Source organism: Cetorhinus maximus, chromosome 24 (genome assembly GCF_964194155.1).
Source record: "Cetorhinus maximus chromosome 24, sCetMax3.hap1.1, whole genome shotgun sequence".
Taxonomy (NCBI): Eukaryota; Metazoa; Chordata; class Chondrichthyes; order Lamniformes; family Cetorhinidae; genus Cetorhinus; species Cetorhinus maximus.
In genome coordinates this window covers 28,259,858-28,284,435 of record NC_135902.1, presented here as the reverse complement: position 1 = coordinate 28,284,435, position 24,578 = coordinate 28,259,858, and the positions used below count along the sequence as shown (strand labels likewise).

General features: G+C 41.7%; 1 protein-coding gene across 10 annotated transcripts in view; it reads right to left on the bottom strand.

The window, feature by feature from the left end:
* The window catches only part of tnrc6c1 (trinucleotide repeat containing adaptor 6C1), a 205,322-nt gene that overhangs the window by 63,397 nt on the left and 117,347 nt on the right, over positions 1-24,578 (bottom strand). For 8 of the 10 annotated variants that reach the window (XM_078570926.1, XM_078570923.1, XM_078570924.1 and 5 more), the window contains one exon: positions 9,213-11,840. In XM_078570926.1, the coding sequence (XP_078427052.1) occupies positions 9,213-11,840 (2,628 nt within the window). Of the gene's footprint in view, positions 1-9,212; positions 11,841-14,381; positions 14,478-16,803; positions 17,128-24,578 lie in introns of those variants that run through there. The other 2 variants (XM_078570928.1, XM_078570929.1) reach the window with 2 other exon arrangements.

The following is a 24,578-nucleotide window of genomic DNA, read 5'->3' as shown; positions in this document are numbered from 1 at the left end:
CTAGTCTTGGACCACTCTTCTCTCCCTCAAACTGAATGTAAAATTCAATCAAATTATGAACGCTGCTACCGAGGGATCTCCTTCCTTATGAAGTCATTCATTAATCCTATCTCGTTTCACAATACCAGGTCCAGTTTGCTCTCTAGTTGGCTCCAGAACGTGTTGTTGTAAGAAATTATCCCAAAAATATTCTATGAACTCCTCATCTAGGGCTACCTTTGCCCATCTGATTTTTCCAGTCTATGTAGATTAAAATCCCCCGTGAATATTACCTTTCCGACACGCTCCCATTATTTCTTCCTTAATACTCTGCCCTACCAAGTGATCGCTGTTAGGAGGCCAGTACACCATTCCCACAAGTGACTTTGTGCCTTTATCATTTCTCATCTCTGCCTGAACTGCTTCTACATCCTGGTTTCCTGGGCTTAGGCCATCCCGCTCTGTTGCATTAATACCATCATTACTCAAGAGACACACCCCTCAACCTTTTCCTAGCTTCCTGTCCTTCCTTAATGTCATGTACCCTTCAATATTCAGGTCCCAATCTATGTCGCCCTGAAGCCATGTCTCTGTAATGGCTATCAGATCGTATTTATTTATTTCTATTTGCGCTTTCAGTTCATCTGTTTTGTTTCGAATGTTACATGCATTCAGATAGAGGGCCTTTAGTTCTGTCCTTTCATTATCTTTGTAACCTCTAGCATTATCTGCTCATTTACTCCTAGATTTGTACTCTCTATCCCTTCCTGTCACAGTCTGTTTATCATTTACCATTTTAGTATCTCTCTCTCTTGCCCCATCTCTTTGATTTACCACATCTTGCCAAATTGCATCCCTTGTCCCCATTATTTAGCTTAAAACACTCTACTTTCCTAGTTATGCGGCGTGAGAACACTGGTCTTGACACGGTTCAGGTGTAGACCGTCCCAACGGTAGAGCCCCAACTTTCTCCAGTACTGGTGTCAGTGCCCCATGAACCAGAACCCACTTCTCCCACACCAGTCTTTGAACCATGCATAATTTCTCTAATCTCATTTGCCCTGTGTCAATTTGGACATGGCTCAGGTAATAATCCAGGTTGCGCTTATTAATTTGGTGCCTAGCTCCTCATACTGGCTATTAAGAACCTCTTATCTCGTCCTGCCTGTGTCATTGGTACCTACATGGACCACGACGACTGAATCCTCCCCCTCCCACTTCAAGTTCCTCTTCAGCCATGAGCAGATGTCCCAAACCCTATAACGGGCAGGCAGCAGCCTTCTGGACTTTTGCTCTTTGCCGCAGAGAACCGTGTCAATCCCCCTCATTATATCGTCCCCTACCACCACTACATTCCTTTTTGGTCTCACCACTTGAGTGGTTTCATGTACCACAGTGGCATGGGCAGCCCATCCTGCAGCCCCAACTCTCATCCCAACAAGCTGAAAGAACGTCAAACCTGTCAGACAATTGCAAAGGCTGAGGTTCCTGCATTCTTGCCCTCTAGGTCCCCTTACCTGCCTCACTAACAGTCACACCCTCCTGCCCCTGACCAAATCAGAAGACCCTACCCTAAGGGGTGTGACCGCCTCCTGGTACAAGTGTCCAGGTAACTTTCCCCCTCCCTGATGTATCGCAGTGTCTGCAGCTTGGCCATCAGATCAGTGACTGAGCCGAAGCTTCTCGAGCCGCAAACACTTACCGCAGATGTGTTTGCCCTGGATTACACAATGTTCCAGCTGTATTTATTTATACTGTTTAAATGGGAGAACCAATGCCCATCACCCATTTTAACTAACTTTAACAAGGTAATTGCCATGCTACATTGACAGATTCCCCTCTTTTCTTTATAAATAAAGCTTTGAAAAATTAAAAAGCATTATTTTCAAAACAAACAGAAGGAAATAAAGTCATGCATTTTCACATTTATGGATCCCACATTTCCTTTACCAAATATAAAGAAAAAAGATTTTTTTTATTTCATCATTATAACATAAGGCTCCTCTTCCAATACATCTAGTAATTTCTTAGAGCAGGCACTTCTTTTCGTAAAGCAATCCGGTAGCTGGTGACTTGTGTCAACCCGTTGTATCTTAGAGGTCGCTCTTCTCTCTAACACTTGTTTTATGCTGGTTAGGTCTATTCTTAGCCTTTCTTCAGCGACGCTTTTCATCGAATGAACATTATCCCAAAGAGACTGGTTGTCAACATAACATTCTACGGGCAAACTTTTCTCACATTGCCCTTTAGCTACTAACAGAAATATTATATAAGTAAACTCCCATATCTATTGCCAGCAATTCAGCTGCTGAGGTGCTTTTCACTACCCTTTTTATTTTATTTTCCTCCCAAGCCAGTGGGCAATATTTATCATTCTTTCCTATTAAGAATATGATAAACTCTGCTGTGCTAGAATACCCATCTGGAAGATTAGCACATGAAGCATTGCTAGAAATGACTAGCCTCATATCTTCTGGTCTACCCAAACTGGAAATTTGAGTGTGCATCTTTCTGAATTTAATTTCTTTAATATGTTTTGTTTGCTCTCAGAACTTCCTCAACTGTAGCATGTTTCATCATAGTACTCAGCTCCAACACATCATACTAGTACCAGGTCCAGTCTGAGTGCATAACCAGTTCAACTGCCCAATTAAACTTCTCAACTGTTCCGTTTCTTCCTTGGAAGCAGGATCCTCTTTTTGTGAGGTTCTAACCCAAGTTATTGGGGATATGATTAATATTTTCTAGATAAGATTGTTGATTCAATGTCACCCCTGACTTGCTCTGTTTAATGTCTAAACCTATGTATTTAAAGGCCCCTGAAGCCTGACTTTTGACCTTGAATCCTTTCTTTACCTTCTTGATTATCCATTGCTCAAATTCTACAGAGCCTTCCCACAGGAAATCATCAACATACATGATCAAGATTCCAGCTAGTTTTCTCCTTATAGTCCCAGTAGAACATCACACAGAGTCTGCCTTAAACTGAATGCAACCTGTTTTCAACAGGACAGACCTCATGAAAAAATACCATACTCTTGACACATCATTCAATCCATAAACACAATTGTTCAATTTCTACAGCTTTCCTTCTACATCACCGGCCTCTTTGGGAGGTTTCAAACAAAATTTCCCGTTGAAACTTCTCCCCTTATAAAACGCATCCTTTATGTCAATCCATTTGCACTCCCAGGAATATGATACCTACATAGTTAACAAAAAAATCTTCAAACTCACCTGCCCCGCAGTAGGCAAGTCCACCCTGACCCCTGAGTTTTTCTTCAAAGCCTCAGGCTACTAATCTCGCTTTAGCCTCATATTTTATGCCGTCTGGGAGTACCTTTACTGTACAGATCCATCTGTGAGAAAAGGCTGGCTGTCCCCTGTTTGGCAATTCAGTATATACCTCAAATTCCTTCTAACTCTCCCTGTTTGGCTTCCTTTATCAGAAGCCATTAAAACCTCTGACGTAAGGGCTTCTACTTCTATTGACATTCCTAGCTTGCTCTCTACTCCTCTTGTTAAACTATGGCCTCTACTCACACTCCTCTTTTTTCTGGACTACTATTGTAGTCTTTCTCCAATGTGAGCAGAGCCCTGTTCGCATGTCCGTGATTTTTTTCTGGGGTCATGACCACTTTCTGGTCCACTGTCAGAACTCATACAGCGCTTTCTGGCTTTCCACATCTTTACCTCGGTTTGCCAATCCATAGGTCTTGTCTCCTGTCTTTCATCCTGCACATTTAACCAATGTTTGTATTTACCAGTGGCCTTTTCTGCTCGCCGAGACTTTGATGGTGGCATCCCTCCACATACTTCTAGCATGTACATTACCTTTGCTCCTACTTTGGGTAGTTGCCCTTTTGGATAAATAGTATTATCCTGTACCTCAGTGTTACTTTGTTCATCATTAGTTGGCCCTGTATCCGGCTTAGTCTGCTCCTCATAAATGCCCAGTGTGTGTTTATGTGAAATGCATGGTGCCTCCTCACTTTCTATGTCCCATTCAGAACCTGTGAAGGTAAGTACCAATCAACCTCAAAGAATGTACCCTAACAGTTTGATTGCTGTGTTGCACAATTACTACTTTTCCATCACTCCCTATTACCTTACCAGGTCCTTTCCACTCTTTCTGGCTTTCCCTTTTGTAATATGCCATGCCTTCTTGTCTAAACTATATTCTCGACGGTCTTATGAGGTGCCATAGGACTCACCAGATTTTCTCCAAAACCTCAACTTTAATGAAAGCTTTTCTGCCTGCATGCAAAGCGTTCAGATGAGCAGAAAAAGTGAAGCTAATGCTAGTCCCTTCTAGAATAGGGGGAGCATCTGATAACACTGAAGGCAACTCTGGATTTCTTCTGTACATCAACTGGTACAGACTATACCCCCCAACCATTTGCAAAGAGTTCTTTGCATGCACTGCCCATGCTGGCTGTTTGTAATTTGGTTGATCAGCCAATATTTTATGTAACATGTATCTATTACTGCATGGTTTCTTTTGCAAAGACTATTTCTAAACGGGCTCTTAGCTGCAGTGTGCATAACTATGATGCTCAAATTTTTGCACATATCTCAAAATTCCTCATTGGTAAATTCCTCACCATTACGTGTCAGGAACTTCGTTGGTGTTCCTAATCCAGTTCCTACCCATTTCTCCAAGGCCTTATCGACAATGGTCCCTTTGTCTTTACTATGTATTACAGTGGATAGGCTAAATCTGGTTGCCATATATAGAAGTGTAGTAAAAAGTAGTCTTTTCCTTTTCCCAAACTTTTAAGTCCATTGCCACCGCATCGTTAAACTCCCTGGCTAGTGGCAAGCTCGCAACAGGACATGGTGTCTTGTGATATTCAAGGCAAATTTCACATCAAGCAGTAATTTGCTCAATAAGGTCATCGTATCCTTAACAACCACTCCTGCATCTCAAAGTAGAGCCTTCAGTTTCTGTCTATGTAACTTCCAAATAATTTTTTGTCCACCAAATTCTTATTCCCAGCAATTAACAAAACTTCATGAACTTCTTGGTGAGAAAGCTCGAGCTTCCTTAGTGGCAGGCAGTAAAGGGCTGACCGAGTAAAATGTAGATCCGCATTTTTTTCTGAACACGGCCGCTCTATCATTCTTCATATCTAGCATCCTCTGAGCCTTTCACATCGCAGATTGACTTAACAGCAGTATCTCACTAAAAACCACATCAGTACTGATAAAGAGACTTATCCCTGTTATCTTACAAGGGAGGGCCACCCTTTTGTAGGATGTTAACATGCTATCATCTCTGAACATGAAGCAGGTAGAGCTTTTATAATCTTTGACCTTCCACTGGTCTGCCTCATTGAGACACCCCAGATAGCAGTTAAGCCAGTCCATGCCACACACTGTAGAAGTGCAACCACTGTCCAGAACTGCACAGTTGAAGGAATCGACCTTCAAGATACTCATCATTGGATTTAAACTTTCAATGACCAATACAATTCCATTATGGCAGTCACCATCATCATTTTCAACCTCAGAAGAATCCATCTCGAGGGTCATTTCAAAAACACGATTCTTTTGCTATGGGCAATTCATCATGTAATGATGCTGGGAATCACACCGAAAACACCAATTAATCATTCCGCATGCATTTCTTGGGTTTAAGCGCCTACATTCACCATTCCCGATGCACTTTTTGCACCGACTCTCAAATTGGCTAGGGTCACAACTGTTTTCAGACCTCCTGTCATTAACCCCGTCTTTGTATTGGAATTTTGGTCCAATATTTGGTCGACCTCAAAATTCAGCCACCATAGAATCCTTCATCCTTTGTTTCACGGCATAGTTGTTCATACTTGCTAAAAGAGTGGCTGGGAATGACCATTTCCCCAGAATTTCTTTTTTTAGGGCAGCAGGAATTTGATCTAGGAGAGGTTCTTTACCCCAGAATTGAACCCCTGTTAGTACTAAAAGACTATCAACATGGGAAATGCGAGCACAGTCCAGTAACTTAAATGCCAATACAGACTCCGGAATTTCAAATTCAAATCTCTGTAGCCTCCTGTACCATTTATCAAAATCCATGATGTATTCTTCCATGGACTGATCATTGGATTTCCTAATTGTATCAAAGAATGTCCAAGCTTCATATGCTTCCAGTAACTCATACACAGCAATCAACCCTCAAAGCTTAAGGTTCATCCTCTGCTACCATGTTACTCACAATAAGTGCTTGTGGTGGAAGAATGAATCCAAAGCTGGGTTTTTTTACTTCAAGCTGGTTTATTCTGAAGACAGCTTCTCTATGCTACAGACTTCATAGCATCTTCCACACAGAGTGGATCAGCTGTATCTATTTATACTGTTTACATGGGAGAACCAATGCCCATCACCTGTCTTAACCAGCAATTATCTTTATCAAGGTAATTGCTATGCAATATGATTACTGATGCACTGACACCAACTGCATGCAAATTGAAGAGGAGTAGGACATGCCTATTTCCACAATGGTGCCGACCAAGTCGGGAGTGATGGACGCAGGCTTTTGACAGGAACTTGCCCGCGCCCTTCAAAGGCACTCCTGAAAATCAGACAGCCTGGAAATGGCATCAGGAATTCCACAATCTGGACGTGCCTGTCATTTTTAAAGGGCTCCCAAGTCATCCTGGCTCGGTGAGAATCCAGGCCATACTGTCACTTTTGCATTGCTGCAAAGCAGAAACCCTTGTTTCTACACAGGTAGCTTGGTGGTTGGAGCAGCCCCAGTGCTGAACTTAATTTCTTTTGGAAAAATTGGTTCAAGAATGGTCAGCATGCAAGAAATGCTGGTCCTGGTTTGAATGTCACCAATCTAGATACAGTGTGCCAAGTATGAAGATTTTTTGGCACAACTACTGTTAAACTTCTTTCTTTTCCCATCTCAATCAGTTTGCATATTCAGTGGTCTGCTAGCCAGAAGCCATCTAATATTTGTGCCTTTTCTATCCTAAAGCCAAAAACTCAACAAATGGTGCTAATTAAATTGTCCTCTGTAATGCGCTGCCCCAAGGCAATTGACTTTGAAGTATAGAAAGATACAGCATAGAAGGGGGCTACTTGGTCCATCATGCCCTTGCAGCTATCCAATTAGTTCCACTTGCCTGCTTTCTTCTCCCCAGAACTCTATAAATTTTCTCCTTACAAATATGTATTTATCCTATTCCCTTCATAAGTTATTATTGAAACTGCACCCTTTCAGGCAGAGCATTCCAGATCAAAATTCAGATGGTTCTTTTGGTAATTACCTTAATTTTGTATCCTCTGTTATTAATCCTTTTGTCACTGCAAACAGTTATTATTTATTTGCTCCATCAAAACTCATGACTTCAAATGCCTCTACCAAATTCTCCCTTAATAATCTTTGCTCAACAGAAATGGCAGTATTTTTTCTGGTCTATCTACGTCATCAAAATACTCCATCCCTGGTGCCATTCACCTTTGCATCCACTTTGAGGCCTTGACATCCTACGTGAAGTATGATGCCCAGAATTTGCCACAACACACCAGTGGTACCTAACCAGTGATTGCTAAAGGCTGAGCATAACTTCCTTGCTTTTGTACTCTTTGCCTCTATTTATGAAGACAAAAGATCCCACATGCATTAACAGCAGTCTCAAATTATTCTGCTACTTTCAAAGACTTGTGTACATACACCCAAGTCTTTCTGTTCCTCCACCTCTTTTAAAATTGTATATTGTAAGTATATTGCTTCTCTTCATTCTTCCTACCCAAATGAACCATTTCACACTTGGCATTAAATTTCATCTGCCATTTGCCTACCTATTACACCAGTCTACCTATGTTCTCCTGAGACTGCTACAATCCTCCTCACTATCCACTACATTTTAGCTTTGTGTCATGTACATACTTTGAAATTATACCCTTTATACCAAAGTTCAGGTCATTATTCCAGATGCTTTCTGCTCTGTAATCAACCAAGCAGCCCAAATTGACTGCAATCAGATAGTTTCTTTCAGAGTGGGTAGTCTTGGGGTAAAGGAAGCACATAGCTGTGTTTGATGTATAGAAGGATACTGTACACATACATCATATTAGCACTCAATTATCTATGTATTGCAGCAATAACACAGCCATAGTGAAATTAGGATTAGGTGTACTTTTACATTTGTATACTCTGGTGTAGTGCTTTACCAGTTGGAATTTAATTCAGAATTCCAGTGCCTGTTCCCCACAATTTAAGGGGGATTAATTAATTAATGGAAATAATTCACAGGAGGGTGCAGGTCCAATGTCTAAAACTCCATGCTGAGAGAACAATTCATAAAATTGTCCCCAATATATTGTACATAGACTCCCCAAAGCCTGCTCACCATCTACAAGGCACAAGTCACGAGTCTGATGAAATACTCCCCACTTGTCTGGATGAGCGCAGCTCGCACAACACTATCCAGGACACCATCCAGGACAAAACAGCCCACTTGATTGGCACCACGTCCACATACATTCACTCCCTCCACCACCAACGTACAGTGGCAGTGTGTACCATCTACAAGGTGCACTGCAGGAATTCACCAAGGCTCCTTCAACAGCACCTTCCAAACCCACGACCACTACCATCTAGAAGGACAAGGGCAGCAGATAGATGGGAACACCACCACCTGCAAGTTCCCCTCCAAGTCACTCACCATCCTGACTTGGAACTTTATTGCCGTTCCTTCACCATCACTGGGTCAAAATCCTGGAACTCCCTAACAGCACTGTGGATGTACCTAACCACATAGACTGCAGCAGTTCAAGAAGGCAGCTCATCACCACCTTCTCAAGGGCAACTAGTGATGGGCAATAAATTCTGGCCCACATCCCGAGAATGAATATTTTTTAAAAATGCTGACTGCATGCCAATCAGACAGAGAAGTCAATTTGGGCTGCCCCAGTACATCTGCAACTGGTTGATTACCGAACAGAAAGCAATTGGAACAAGTCACTAGCCTTCCCTCTTTGCCAAACAGAAAAAAAATATGGAGTAGGGCTTGAAAGGCATTAAGGTGGGGGCAAAATTACTTTAGTATTCCATATATAAGCATATATAAGTGTATAATGGACACACTGTGCATCCTGCATTTCTTCTTTCAGTGTCAGGAATTAAGGCAAATTTCAGTTATGTTTCCAGAACTTCATAAAAACATGAAACTTCTATCATATAAATCAACTTAAGTATCATGTTTCTAAAAGAAAATTGAAAGGTTAATGATTCCTACCTGGACCGAGTAGTGGAGACCGGTTTTGCGTGGCACTTGACTGATGAGGCTGAGGTGGTTGCTGTTCAGCCACGGTGTTGTTACTGCTTTGATTCACAGGATTGTTTCTATCCCACATGTTTACAGTCTTCTTATAATTGGTTGGGTCTCCCCAAGCTGAGGTACCATCATCAATCTCTATTTTGCGGCGAATAGATGGTGGGGAAGGTTCCTCCCAGCCAGTGGGTTCACTGTCCTTCTGTTTTGTAGGCAAAGGTCCACCAACCCAACCCGAATTAGACTGTTTAACAGAAGCAGCTCCTCCCCAGCTGCTGTGATTATTATCCTGAACTTTATTTCCCCAGGTCTGTGGTGTACTTGACTTTGAAGGCTCTCCCCAACCTGTATTTGGACTTGGCTTACTGTTGGTACCATTACCCCATCCACTAGTCTGTGATCTGGTCATCTCATTCCAATTAGGTCCAGTGCGGTTGTTTTCATTATCCCAACTAGATCCACTTTTTTTCCCCTCACCTAAAGGTCCTGCAGCAGTATCAGTCCAATCTCCTCCTCCTCCACCACTGCCTGCTACTCCAGCTCCACCTGATGTCCAGCCTTGGTTGCTTTTCTGTCCTTCACCCCAATTTTGAGACTTGGATTTCTGAGAGTCTGCCCAAGTTGGTGGCTTCTCCTCCTGATTAGAAACACCACCCCAAGCATGGCCACTTTTGGCAGCAGCAGCAGAATTAGTAGAATCCCCCCATCCCCCTTGGCTACTAGACACTTTGTCTCCCCATCCTGTGTTATTAGACATGACTGTTGGTGGAGGATTTCCCCACCCAGATACTAAAGAGGTATTAGTACTGCTCATGCTGGACCCATCACTTCTCCCCCCTGAGTTTGAAGACTGGGCAGCAGCTGAACCCCAGGCCTCCGTGCCATTGTCATTTTTTCGCTCAGACCTAGGGGATTCTTGAATTTCCCAGGAAATGTTCTGCTTCACTGGTGTCTGTCCCCATCCAGAATTACTCAAGACTCTAGGATCATGATCTGGCTTTGACATAACACTCTGGACCAGCCCTTGCTGCTCAATTATCCCTTTATCAGTCTTTCGTCGGCTACTACCATGCCTTCCTCCACTTCTTCCGCTGTTTCCTTCATGATGGCTACCGCCACTTTCATTACTCCCCTCACTACCAGTGGTACCTGATTCAGAAGGTTTGGCCAAAGAGTTTATTTGTTCATTACCTTGCTGCAAAACAGGAGTTTGGCTATTAACACAAAGACCCTCCCATCCACATGATCCTTTCCCATTGCCATTTGCTTCATTACTGGAATGCTGGTTAGGGAGTTTGCCCCATTCTCCATTTACACCATTAGTAGTGTTCCTGTTGGATGGTGTGTTACCCCAAGCTCCAATGCTACTGGGACCAGAGTGCAAGCCCCCAATGGTACCAGCCCTTGTCCACGGCAGTACCCTGGGGCTGGTAGGGGGACCAGAGTCCCAAGCATTGCTTCCAACATCCTTTTGTACAGCACTATTGGAATTGTTTGCTAATGTTTGTTTAGCACTTAAACTTAATGCAGAATTCACAGTGTCTCCATTCCCCTGACTAAATGCAGAGTTACTGTTGGTGGTTGTAGGATTAGCATGTGGCACTCCCCACACTGAGTTGCACGAAGGATTGTTCATTCCTTCGCCATTACGTCCACTGAGCTGAGAAACTGCAGATGACCCACTGCCACCAGGAAGGTTTTGAAGATGGGATGGGTTTACTGCACCCATGCCTACTGTCATTGCCCAGCCTCCTGGTACAGCAGCGTTAGGCAGTCCATTTGCTTGCATTGCATTGATAGGGTTTGGTGAAGAGTTTATGGGGTTAGTGTTATTTGGTCCATCAGTGTTAAGGTTCTGAGGTTGTATGCTGAAAGACACATTCTGTGAAGTGGACGTCTGTGTATCTGTACTCTCCTGCTGCAGCAAATTTCCCCAGGTATTCAATGTACCTGTCGGACCATTATTAGGGTTGCTATAATTCTGATCAATGGGATTACTTGGACTACAAATATTTGAAGTGTTTCCTCCTCCTACAATTCCTTGAATTTCCTGCCCAACTACAGGCCAAGCAGCTGGATTGGCATTGGGATTAAGATTCAGGTTAATGCCAGCAGTAGATGTAGAAGTGCCCCAACAGTTTGGATTTACACTTACAATACTATCCATCTTTCCACTTCCACTGGTAGCAGAGCAGTGACCTACACCAGGGGCAGACCCTGGGGCAACAGCCCACACCCTGGATGAATTTCCATTTCCACCATTTGCTCCACCTCCAATGGCACTCTGGTTTGAACTGCTTTGGACAAGTGCTCCATTACCACCATTATTGCAATTTTTGTTTTGTCCATTGAAGTTGCCTGGTGCACTCCCTGTAGCCATGCTACTATTATCTGAGCCACAGTTTGAGGCAGAGTCAGTGTCTGTGCATTCTGAGGCAGTTTCAGTCTCGTTTCCAGAAATGGAAGGCCAAGCCTCTTTGTCACTTCCGTCTATTATCACTTTATCCCAGATGCTGTTTGGTTCACTTCTAAAGGGGGGCTGTCCCCAGTGGGAATTTTCATAATGAGTTCCCAGACCACTGTGGCTGAGATCTGGAAAAGACCAAAGGAAAAGGGTAAGACATATCTTGCATCAATTGATTAAAACAAAGAATCACATGATGCAACTTCAGACAAAGTCACATTAAAAGCTTATAAACAATTTACAAACTGAGATTGCAACCATGTGTTCAGATAGAAGTTCAGTTCACAAGCTGAAACCTTACAAACCTAGCCAAAAGAAAAAAGTAGACCCAGGAGATCAGAGCTGCAATCTATTATCAGCTACCTGTTAGCTGATTGTAATTCCACTGTTATATTAACTTTGTATTTTAAAAGTGATAGACAAAAACAGTTTTTTTTGGTACACTGAGCATTTAATGTGAATTCTCCAAAATTCTGAAACAAATTATCACTTTATCCAGGTCAAAACTTTCTACTCAAAAAAGAGGCTAATAGGTGTACTAGAATAACTTGAATGAACAGTCTCAGTCCCTTTGCCCTTCTGGGGAAACATGTGGTCTTCCCATGGTTAAGATCAGCAACTCACAATGTGAAGGATTACATGCTTTTGCTTCCCACTAGTGCTGGCCAGTCCAGTTTCCTTACTTCCGTCATCAAAACCTACTAAAGTTGGACTCAGTTACTTCAGGCCCCCAAAAGTCCATCTTTGTAAGGTTCCTCTTCCTCATCCACATACTGCCTCTTGATATCATCAAAACACACAAAGTCAGCTTCCACATATATACTGACGACTTCCAGCTCCACCCTGCCAACACCTCTTCGCTGTCAGGCTGCGTGTGAAACATCATGTCCTCTATGAGCTGCAATTTACTCCAATTAAATACTTGAAAGACCAAAAACACTGCCTTTGCACCTACTACAATCCTCATCATAGTTACATCTGCCTTCCTAGCTAGACTGTTCACAGTCTGGTGTCCTTTCTGACCAAAATTAAGCTTCTGAAACCTATCAGATGTTGATATATAAATGCAAATCTGTCTATCTTGTTATATCTTTTCCATCACAAAGACCCAGCTCTGTAATGTCACCAATCTCTACCCCTGCCTCAACTCATTTTCTGCTGAAACCCTCTTCATGCTTTTGTCACATTAAAACACAATTATTCTAATGCTCTCCAGGTCAATCATCCTCGCTCTCTGTAAACTTCAGCGCCTCCAAATTCTCTTCCCTCTAACCAATACCATACTAAGATCATCTTCCCCATGACCAGGTGTACATGTACATTATCTCCCAGTCTCCCAATGCCTTAAATTTAAAGTTCTCACTCTATTTACCCTGCATCTTTGAATTTTGCACACTAAAATATGCAGTTCAGATTCAGTCACTTCCTTGAATCATTTCTTTGTCCCTTTCATAGCCTATTACACCAGTATTTATTTTATCATCAAGTGTTTCAAGGCCAAGGCCGATTAGAGTTTTGGGTACTGAGGCTGTCAAGGGATATGAAATAGTGCAGGAGGGTGGAGTTGAGGAAGAATAATCAGCCACGGTCTTTTTGAATGGTGGAATTGACGCCAAGGGCTTTACTCCAGCTCTTATTTCTTATGTAACCTCCTATAACTCTCCTAAAGCTCAGCACGCCTTTAACTCTGACTTCTCTGCACTCTCCAATTCCTTCAGTCTGTTATTGGCAACTGTGGCTTCAACGTCTAGACCCCAAGCTCTGGAATTCCTTTGCTCAATCTCTTCCCTTATTCTGCTCTTTTATGGCTCTCCCTAAAACATATCTTTCTGACTTGGCTTTGGTTACTATATTTAATATCTCCATCTTGGTTCAATGTCAATTTTTGTTTGTTCATGATTCTGAGAAGTGCCTTTGGATGTTTTTCTATGTTAATGGAATGCACGTTGTTGAATGTAAGCCTAACCCTAAACTCCACTGGTGTATGGTCACTATTGTCAAGGTGCATCAGTCTCTACCATCTTTTTAGTATCTGGTCCAGGTCATCCAATATTATGTCCATTATCAGGTTTTTGCTTCTATTTCAACCTTTAGCTAAATTCTAATTTTGGCCTGCAAAATTGCAGTCACCTATAATAACTGCATTTGACCTCGACTACAATTCTCTTATCTGACTCAAACGCTTGGTACAACTCATTCTCCTGCCCTGAAAATCTAAAGCAGGCATCTACCATCATTTCTGCTCATGAGGTTTTTATAGTTTATTAATATTCCCATTCACACTCTGATCAGAATTCTCCATTTCCATTTAGAAACTCTGATCAAGACTCTTAAACATATGGTAATGTTTAAATCTTGCAAGCTGTACATTACGTAAAGCAGCAGCCTAAATAAAGGCAGGTAACCTCTAATCTTATGGGCAATGCATTATGTAGAGCATCAGCCTAATATCATGTAAGCTACATACTGTCTGTCTCAGTCTTATACACCTCCCACAGTCTAGTTGGAAAGCAGCACTGAGAACACCCTAGAAGTTATACACAAGCCTTTTTGGAAAGCTAAGTAAAACCACCCTTCACCTCGATTTAGAAAGGTGTGAAAGATTAATAAAATGACAGGTTTTACGTTTAAAGACAGTACATGACAGTGCCGCGTCAACATATTCTTACCAATGATATTGGGGAGGAGTGAATTTTTTTGAAATTGAGAACCTCAACAGAATGTTAGGCCTACCCTCTTCTACCAGATCAGCTTTCCTTCTGAAACCTACTGCAATAAATAACAAGTGAAACCGCAGCAATTTATAGGGGAAAAATTGAGAAAAACTGTCTGCTCACTGACAAACCATACATCACTAGAAGCACTCAGATGGTAAGTGCCAAGACAAAGCACTACACTGCTCTCTAAGCACTGACTGCACCTTAAAATAGTATTGATCATTTAGATATTCAGACACTTAAATTAAATTACATGTTTACATAGATAAAGTGCTAAAACCAATTACTGAGGCATTGTCATAAGGCAGCAGCACCTTAATAGCAACACTGCTGATTTACATGACTTTGAAGTTGTTTTAAATCTATTCTTCCATGTGGAAATGTAATACAGGATTTTGATGTTTAGAACATGTAAGCCTTGAATAGATATCAAAAGAAAACAGGATTAAACTAAACAGATGTGACTGTTCAAGTATTCCAGGCTATCAAAAACAATTCTCGCTGAAGCAGCCCTAGCAGGGTCATTTCTTCAGTGCTATAAACTATTCCCAAAGGTTAAGTGCAAGCTTTCTCCAAAACAAAACAGAACATTCCAAGAGTGGAAAAAACACAGCCGCTCAAGAGAAAGAGATACTGCACCAATTCAGCAAACTATATCATGACAGCAAAGGGGAGAAACCAAAATTAACTCCTTTCATTGCTCCATCCCAATGTCTCTTAATGTGTACAGAAACAAAAGAGGCTAGTTTAAACAACATCCACCCAATGAGAACAGTGTGGACAGTGAGTAAATATAGCAGGAGGATGGGGAGGGTTTACATTTCCTTCTATCCCCACCATCTTATCTTAATGAAATCTGATGCAGGAAGGCTGCCTGGTCCAGAGAGTGGGTAGCCCCAAGTCATGATCCAATTACATCATTGGGATATGCACGCCATTTTAACTCCTGGGATCAGAAGCCCATATGGCTTTGAAGCCATCAGCAAAATTTGATGGCAGTCAGCAATCAGCAAGAAGAAACTCAGCTAAGTGTGCTTTAAAATAATTTTAAGGCTTCTAGTAGTCCAGGAGGAACAGGAGTATTATCCTCCAGGTCCAACAAGGAAATCTTGGGCCTTTTTCCAATCCCTGGGCTTTCCACTCCCCTGATTATGATTGACCCAGGCTCTTGCTCATTCTCACCTACCATTCCAGGTTTAAAATTAGGGCTCAAAGGCTTGCTTTCATTCGCCTTCCCACCATTTTAATTTTCTCTACTGTCTCATTTCCTTTCCCACAGACAGAATGGTAGAATACTGATCTAAGCTTTCTGGCACTACACACAAATGGCTATATCAAGTGCACACAAAAATAGTGAGCATTAATAGGCTATTCAACTATTGGGGAGATTATTTTCAAGTTTCACTCTGTTACCTTCACACATGCAACTGTTTTCCAGCATCGGTCATTGCAATAATGATCAATGAGAACCGTAATTTATTTTATCGTCCATTGCCCAGGGACACCAACACTTATTGCAGTGCTTCAGCAACAATCAGTTAACTAAGCACAAACCAGGGACAGTACCTGTGACCTTGTGCTTTATATGGATCAGTATCAAAGGACTTTTTGCTTCAAGCCACATTTTTCTTACAAAATATTTGGTTTCATAAACATTTACAGAGAAAGTTGAGAAATCAATTAAAAACATATTCTTAATTGCATGTTGCAAGAAAACCATAGCTTTTTCTATCAACTATATTATTCATAATTTTATGCAGATCATAAAAAAATTCCACAGCTTTACTAGCATGGCCACTAATCAGAATTATTTAAAACTTGATGTTATTAAAATGTAATGCTAAAACTTGCACTATTTTATATAGAAACACAAGTGACTTAACACCATTCATACCATAATTAAATATCAACAACACCATGTACAAAGGTTTATATATAATTTTTCATTAGTCTAAGGCATTATTATTCTATTAAGATTGTAAAGTATCAAACCTGTATATATCCCTTAGCTGCTTTAGTTAGTTTAAAAAGATGCATTTTTGTCTGAGACTATAGGGACAGAGGCTGACTGACAAGTCTTACCTCTGTACATTATTGACAGCTGAAGCTTTTCGAGAGACAAAAAGCAATTTTCAAAAATGAGAAGCACTAAAGCAAAAACATTTGTGAACTGACATTTTATTACTGTGTTTATGCAAGATACAGTATCCCTTTAACAAACAACCCAGTGTTAGGACGCCATTTTCTCAGTTTTAACAGCCAGCTACTTCAGATTGTATGCAGCAGCTTTCTAATGTAATGCAATAGATTCAGAGAACAAAGCAGCGATTATTTGGCATTTTTCTGCTCTACAGGGGACTGCTGTGAAAAATACCTGACTGAAGGTGACGCCCAACCATCCTAGGAAACGCTACATTTTGTGCAAAGTTGCCTTCATGCCTGCACCTACGCTCGCCTGTGCTCTCTGTTTCAATATGTCGTCTGTGTACTGTTTAAGCCTCATCCTGTCTACATGCCAGAAAAACTACTCTTGTGTAGTGTATGCTGCTGACAACCTGCACTTGCTCAGCCCTCCCCTGCTTGGAAATGCCCTTCTGAGATGGGATTCAATATTAAGATATCAGCGACAAAGAATCTAGCTTGATTATCTAATTACTGATGACATTAAACCTCTTCCTTTCTTTAAATTCTTTAACTGTCACAAAACATTTTCTTCTGGCAACGCAATTAGCACTAGCTGGTTTTTTGAAAGTCAGCCAAAAAACAACCGCATTCATTGGTTGGCTGCATGCAAATAAGCCTCTGTTTTATGCCGTTTAAAAACATCAGGCATCGTTTGGCATACCACTACAGCACTAACGTTCAATATAGAACTAATACTTGGGCTTTATGCCAGTTTCAAGCTTTACTGTCTAATCTAGTCCACATTGGAACTAAGCATTAAAAAAGAAATCATTAATCATGAAGTCTATTGTTTGAAAATGCTGTTTAAAAAAAAAGCACTTTCACCGTAAAACATATTTTGTCTGCTACACTTGGTGCTTGCTAGAACACACCCACATGAACATTCTGAAGTCCCTGGGTGGAAAGGCACGCTTCGCGGTTTAGCTACAGCTTGTCAACATATGCCAACGTCCATGCAGGCTAGTATGAACAACAGCTCAGCAAACAAAATGCCTTCATTGCTTGTCTGACTGTAAATTATAACTGCGTCTGCAAGACAGACCCAGGCAGGAAAATTCATTTTGCTGTAGACTTGCCAAGGTGAGCTGAAAGTCATGGAAAGCTGCCTATCTTTAACAGCATTGAGCACACACTTGCAACTTGGTTGCTAGGCCACAGCTCTTGTTATCCAGATTGCATTTTAAACTAAGCCTGAAGCTTTAGGCGCCATCAGGTTCTGCAGAATTATGAGCAGCTCCCAGCTGCTACATCAATCAGCAGTGCAGAAGAAACTGAAAACAATTTATGCATTCAAGACACAACCAGCACATTTGAACACAAATAGAAAACATTGAGAAGCCTTTCTTCAATTTGTGGACTAATTTCTTGTGTTTTGGAATTTGCATAGTCAAATCATATTACTAATGCAACAGCTGCATGGGATTATGTCATTCATTTCTACAGTAATACAAACAAAAATGTTCCACACAATGGCAACTTGCATTCATATAACATCTTTAACATAGTGAAAGGTGCAAGGCATTTCAAAGGAGCATAATCAGACAAGGACTGACAGTCAAACAAGGAGATATTGTGACTAAAGGTTTGGTCAGAGATTGGTTTTAAGGAGTGTCTTAAAGGGTGAGAGAGAAAGACTGAGGTTTAGGGACAGAATTCCAAGGTTTAGAGCCAAATGGGGTGAAAGAATTGGGGGATACTTAACAGGCCAGAGTTGAAGAAATGCAGAATTCTTGCAGGGCTGGGAAAGGTTTCAGACATGCCAACTCTTGCAAATTAATCAGGAGAGGAGCAATTTCTCGGTCAAATTCAGCCTCACTCGCAATCTCACGAGAGTGCTGTGAAATCTGGGGATCTTTCTGCTGTTAACATTTGTTCAGGGGAGCAGGTTATGACAGGGCTGTTGACTTTGTCTGTGATTGCCAACTTGGTTACAGAAAGCAGCGCTGCAAGAGCCTGAAGTGGCTGCCAGGGCTCCTGAGAGGGAAAAGCCAGAGATGGAAAGCCTTGATGACCATCTTTCTGTTTCACTCTCTCTCTTGACTAGAACAGAATCCCAAGGGAGTTGACTTAAATTTTTGGCCTATTTTTGAAATGACTGCATGTAGCCTCCAACACCAAGCTTTTTGCTGTTTTCCACTTCTTCACAATAGATGGCCCCACATTTGGAAAACTCTCTATTTAGTTCTTCCCATCCTCTCGGTTTTAAAAAAAAATCTCTAAAACACTTTTCTTCTATTGTGCCCTTTATTCCGCAACCTACTCCTCATTGTTAAACTTTCCACCCACTGTTCTGCATTCTACAGTGCAAAGAATTTTCACTCTCCACCCTTTCCCCATGGCCCTGCAGTTTCCTCTCTTCAGGTGCTTATCCAATTCCCTTTTGAAAGCCATGATTGAATCTACCTCCACCCCTGCTCAAGAAGCATTGTAGAATTGTAAATTGTTGTCTATTGGTACTAAAAGAGCAGTCCAAATATACTGTTCAACAAGGATCTATTATTCTACATTGCCATGTCCATTTGTAATATTAAATTGTTTCAAGACATTGCAAATGAAAATAAGAATTAAAACTGGTAGCTGAGTGATCATTGAAACCTTTACATTTTATGAGTGAGGAGCGTTTGGTGTAATTATGTGGGACAGGCTGGATGGGCCAGAGGGTCTTTTATCTGTCAGTTATTATTAGTGTTTCTACTAACTTACCTGCCACAACCATATTGTGAATCACTCAAATTTGGAGATCAGGCTTTACATAATACATTAATATATTAGAACACATTCATGTTGAGACATGCAAGTTTCATCCAAGTATCAGAGAATTGTTACAAGGCAGAAGGCGGCCGTTTGGCCTATCAAGCTCATGTCGGCTCTCTGCAAGGGCAATTTATTTCACTCCCCCCTCTCTGCCCTTTCCCTCTGGCCTTGCAATTTTCTCTTCCTTCAGATGCTTATCCAATTCACTCCTGAAAACCACAATTGAATCTGCCTCCATTACCCCTCAGATGTTGGCATCTGGAATGCACTCACTCAGTGCTAAAAAAATTCTTCATGTCACCTTTAGATCTTTTGTCAATCACCTTAAATCTGTGTCCTTTAGTTCTCTACCCTTCAGCTAATGGGAATAATTTCTCTCTGTCTAGACCCCTCATGACTTGAAGCACCCCTATCAAATCTTCTCTCAACCTTATCTTCTCCAAAGAGAACAGCTCCAGCTTCTATAATTCTCCAAAATTCTCTAGATTCTGGAACAGTCCCAGCAGACTGGAAGTTAACAAATGTAACACTGCTATTCAAGAAAGGAGGGAGACAGAAAACAGAGAACGAGGGGCAGTGAGTCTGACATCAGAATTCCAGAAAGTGCTCAGATCTATTATTAGGGAAGTCTTAACAATGCGCTTAGAAAAGCATAGTATGGTTAGAAGTAGTCAACAAGGCTTTAAGGAAGGGAATCCTATTTGACAAATTTATTAGAGTTTTTTGAGGAGGTGACTCTTAGAGTAGATAAAGGGGAACAAGTAGATGTCTTATATTTGGATTTCCAAAAAGCATTCAATAAGGTGCCACATAAAAAGGTTAACGCACAAAATAATGGCTCATGGAGCTGGGTGTGATATATTAGCATGGAGAGGGGATTGGTTAATGGACAGGAAGCAGAGAGTAGGGGTAAATAAGGCATTTTTAAGTTGGCAGACTGTGGCTTGAGTGCTATAAGGATCAGTGCTGGGGCCTCAGCTATTTACAATCTATATTTATTGACTTAGGCAAAGAGACAGAGTAATGTATTTATGTTTGCTGACGACACAAAGCTAAGTGGGAATGCAAACTGTGAAGATAGCACAAAGAGGCTATAAAGAGATGTAGACAGGTTAAGTGAGCGGATAACAGGTGGCAGATGGAGTATAATATGTTGAAGTGTGAGGTTATTCACTTTGACCGTAAGAATAGAATTTTTTTTTTACAAGGTATGAAATTTGTAAATGTTGACATCCAGAGAGACTTGGATGAACTCGTACAAATAACACAAAAAGTTAGCATGTGGATACAAGAAGCAATTATTAAAGCAAATGGTATGTTGGCCTTTATTGCAAGGGAATTGGAATTCAAGAATAAAGAAGTCTTACTACAATTGTATGGGGCTTTGGTGAGACCATACCTGGAAAGTTGTGCAATTTTGGTCTCCATGTTTAAGGATATACTTGCATTGGAGGCAATACAGTGAAGGTTCACAGCAGATTGGTTCCTGAGATGGGAGGGTTGTCCTATGAGAGGCTGAGTAAACTGGGTCTACATTCTCAGGGTTTAGAAGAATGAGAGGTGATCTCATTGAAACATTCAAGATTATAAAAGGGGTTTGAATGGGTAGATACTGAGGGATTGGGCGGAATTTTCCGCACCCACCCACCGCCAGGATCTTCCAGTCCCGCCGCAAGTCAATGGACTTCTGGCTGTGCCTGCGGTGGGTCCTGCCCACAACAGGGCCGGAAAATCTCGGCCATTGTTTTCCCTGCCTGGGGAATCTAGGAACAAGAGGGTTACATTTTCATGATAAGGTGCCAATCATTCAGGATAAGGTGCCAATCATTTAGGACAGAGGAGGAGAAGTTTCTTCACTCAAAAGGTTGTGAATCTTTGGAATACTCTATCCCAGAGGCTTGTGGATGCTCCACTGAACACATTTAAGGCTGGGACAGACCAATTTTTGGTGTCCCAGGGAATCAAGGGATATGGGGAGCATGCGGGAAAATGGAGTTGAAGCCCAAGATCAGCCATGATCATATTGAACGATGGAGCAGGCTCAACAGGCCGTACATTCTCCACCTGCTCTTATTTCTTGTGTTGGAGCAAAGTAGATACACTCATGTTAGTCAATTTTTCCCAACGATTTCATTACCATGGTAGACTGTCCCAAGCCCTTGACTGACTGCCATTTTTTGAAGCTTCTCACCTTTTACAAAGCATCTCTGTTCAGCAGAACTGAAAACTGTTTTAACCCATCATGTGTTGATCCCACAAACAGCAAGGCACATTGAAATATATGATAGTGTGAATGCACATTCAAACAAATAATACCTCCTCTATTATTTATTAGCCCATCCAGGGTCTTAACTACTTCCTCTTTTTACCAGGGCTCCAGCAGTTTCTTCTTCCTTGGTAATGATGCAAAGTATTCATTCAGTACCTCAGACATACCCTTTGCCGCCATGCCGAGATCCTCTTTTTGGTCTCTAATCCACCCGCCCCTTCTCTTACTATCCTCTTCTGCTATTTATTTACCTATCAAAGACTTTTGGATTCCCCTTTATGCTAGCAATCATTCTTTTTGGCGGCTTTCTGCAGAGATATTTTCCTCCGGGACACCCTGGTTCACTCCTCCAACACCCCCTACACCTCAACCCCCTCCCACGGCACCTTCCCATGCAACCGCAGAAGGTGCAACACCTGCCCCTTTACTTCCCCCCTCCTCACTGTCCAAGGGCCCAAACACTCCTTTCAAGTGAAGCAGCATTTCACTTGCACTTCCCTCAATTTAGTCTACTGCATTCGCTGCTCCCAATGCAGTCTCCTCTACATTGGAGAGAAACGCCTTTGGTCTGTCGGCAAGCATCACCCAGACCTCCCTGTCGCTTGCCATTTCAACACACCACCCTGTCATGCCCACATGTCCGTCCTTGGCCTGCTGCAATGTTCCAGTGAAGCTCAACGCAAACTGGAGGAACAGTACCTCATCTTCCGACTAGGCACTTTACAGTTTTCTGGACTTAATACTGAGTTCAACAATTTCAGATCATGAACTCTCTCCTCCATCCCCACCCCCTTTCCAATCCCCCTTTTTTCAATAATTTATAATTTTTTTTTACAAATATGTTTTTCTTTTCCCTATTTTAAAATTTATTTCGATCTATTGTTTTATCTCCACCTTTTAGCCCATTTCGATCCCTTCCCCCCACCCCTCGCCCACTAGGGCCATCTGCCACTAGCTTGTCCTGCTTGCTACCCTTAATGTCTCCATTAGCACATCCTTTAGATAATATCACCACCGTCAACACCCCTTTGTCTATGACATCTTTGGCAGTCTCTTCTTGGCCTCCACCTATCACTGGCCCCCTATCGAGCTCTACCTATCCCAACCCCCTCTACCAGCTTATATTTCATTTCATTCTATATGTCTTAGTTCTGATGAAGGGTCATACAGTCTTGAAACATCAACTGTATCCCTCTCTGCAGATGCTGTCAGACCTGCTGAGTTTTTCCAGGTATTTGTGTTTTTATTCTTTTTTCATTCCCTCTCTTTGCCTTTACTTTCCTTTTTCACTTCCCCTCTGAAATTTCTATACTCAAGTCTGGTTGTCGCTTTTATTTCCAATCTGACATCTGTCATGCGCACCCTTTTTCTGCTGCATCTTACTCTCTCTTTTGTCATCCACTGAGCTCTGGCTTTGTTTATCCTACATTTCCCTTTTGTGAGAACGTACCGTACCTCGACTGTACCCAAGCCATCCCCTCTTTAAAGACAGCCCATTGTTCCGTTACTGTCTTATTTGCCAATCTTTGATCCCAATTTATCTGGGACTGGTCCGTTCTCAACTCACTGAAATTGGCCTTTCTCCAATTATGCATTTTTACTTTAGATTTCTTTTTCATAGCTAATCTAAGCCTGATGTTATAATCATTGCCCCCTAATTGCTCCTCTATTGACACTTGATCCACCTCATTCAATAGAACCAGATTTAGCAATGCCTCCTTCGTCAATGGGCCAGAAACATGGTCAAGAAAATTCTCCTGAAAACACTTCAGGAACTCTCTTCCACTCTACCTTTACACCAATACTATCCCAGCCTTGATTAGGATAATTAAGCCCCCATTATCACAATGCTATGGCTTTTATACTTCCCTGTAATTTCCCTGCAAATTTGCTCCTCTGTCTTTCCCACTAGTTGGTGACCTATAGAATACACCGAGCAGCCCCTATTGTTTCTCAACTCTAAGCAAATAGATTTTGTTCTTGACCCCTCTAGGACATCCTCTCTTTCCAGGATTTTAATGTACTCCTTAATCAATACCGCCATTCCACTTCCTTTCTTTCCCATAAGGAGGCAGCAGTTTCAACTGAAGTGACTGCGGTGGGAGGGCAAATCCTTCTCTGACATTTACAGGAATTACAGGTAGGGCTTTTTAAAAGATGTTTTTAATGAAGAATTTTCAGATTCAATGATCTAGTTTTTACAGAAAGCCGGTCCGAGATACTAGAAATTAAATAAGCCATTAATGAGGTTTATAAATAAACTGAAAATCCATATTGGTTTATATTTGGGGAAAAAAAACTCATTTTTATATCAAATCTCTTGATTTACATGTTGTTGGAGTTGAAATGCCTGGGTTACTGAGGTGGGGGTGGGCAAACCCATGGAGGAATTTGAACAATAACGTGAATTTTAAAATCAAGACACTGGTAGATTATGAGCCGATGTAAATCGGCAAACACAATGGGTCACAGAACTAGGTGCAATTTAGGATATGAGCAGCAGAGTTTTGGATGAGCTCAAGCTCATGGAAGTTAGAAGATAGGAGGCTGGTCAGAAGTACATTGAAATAGCTGAACCAGGAGGTAACAAAAGCGCAGATAGAGATTCAGCAAAAGATGGACTAAGGCCAGAGGGAAAGGTGGGTGATGGGACGTAGAAGTAGGCTGCTTTTGGGCCATCCTCATGCATAACTAGACATCACATCCTTGGATGATTTCATCGAGGGTCAGCAAGCAAATAAGTTGGAGAGAGTCAAAGATCGATCCTTTGGAAAGCTCCAGAGGCAACAATGCAGGGCAAGAGAAGCCATTGCAGGAGATTCTCTGGTTAAAACTGGATACTGAAGAGCGAAACCAGGCAAGGGTAATCTCACTCAGTTGACATAGGAGGATGGCATGATCAATTGTCTCAAAGGCTACAGACAGGTTGACGGTAATAAAAA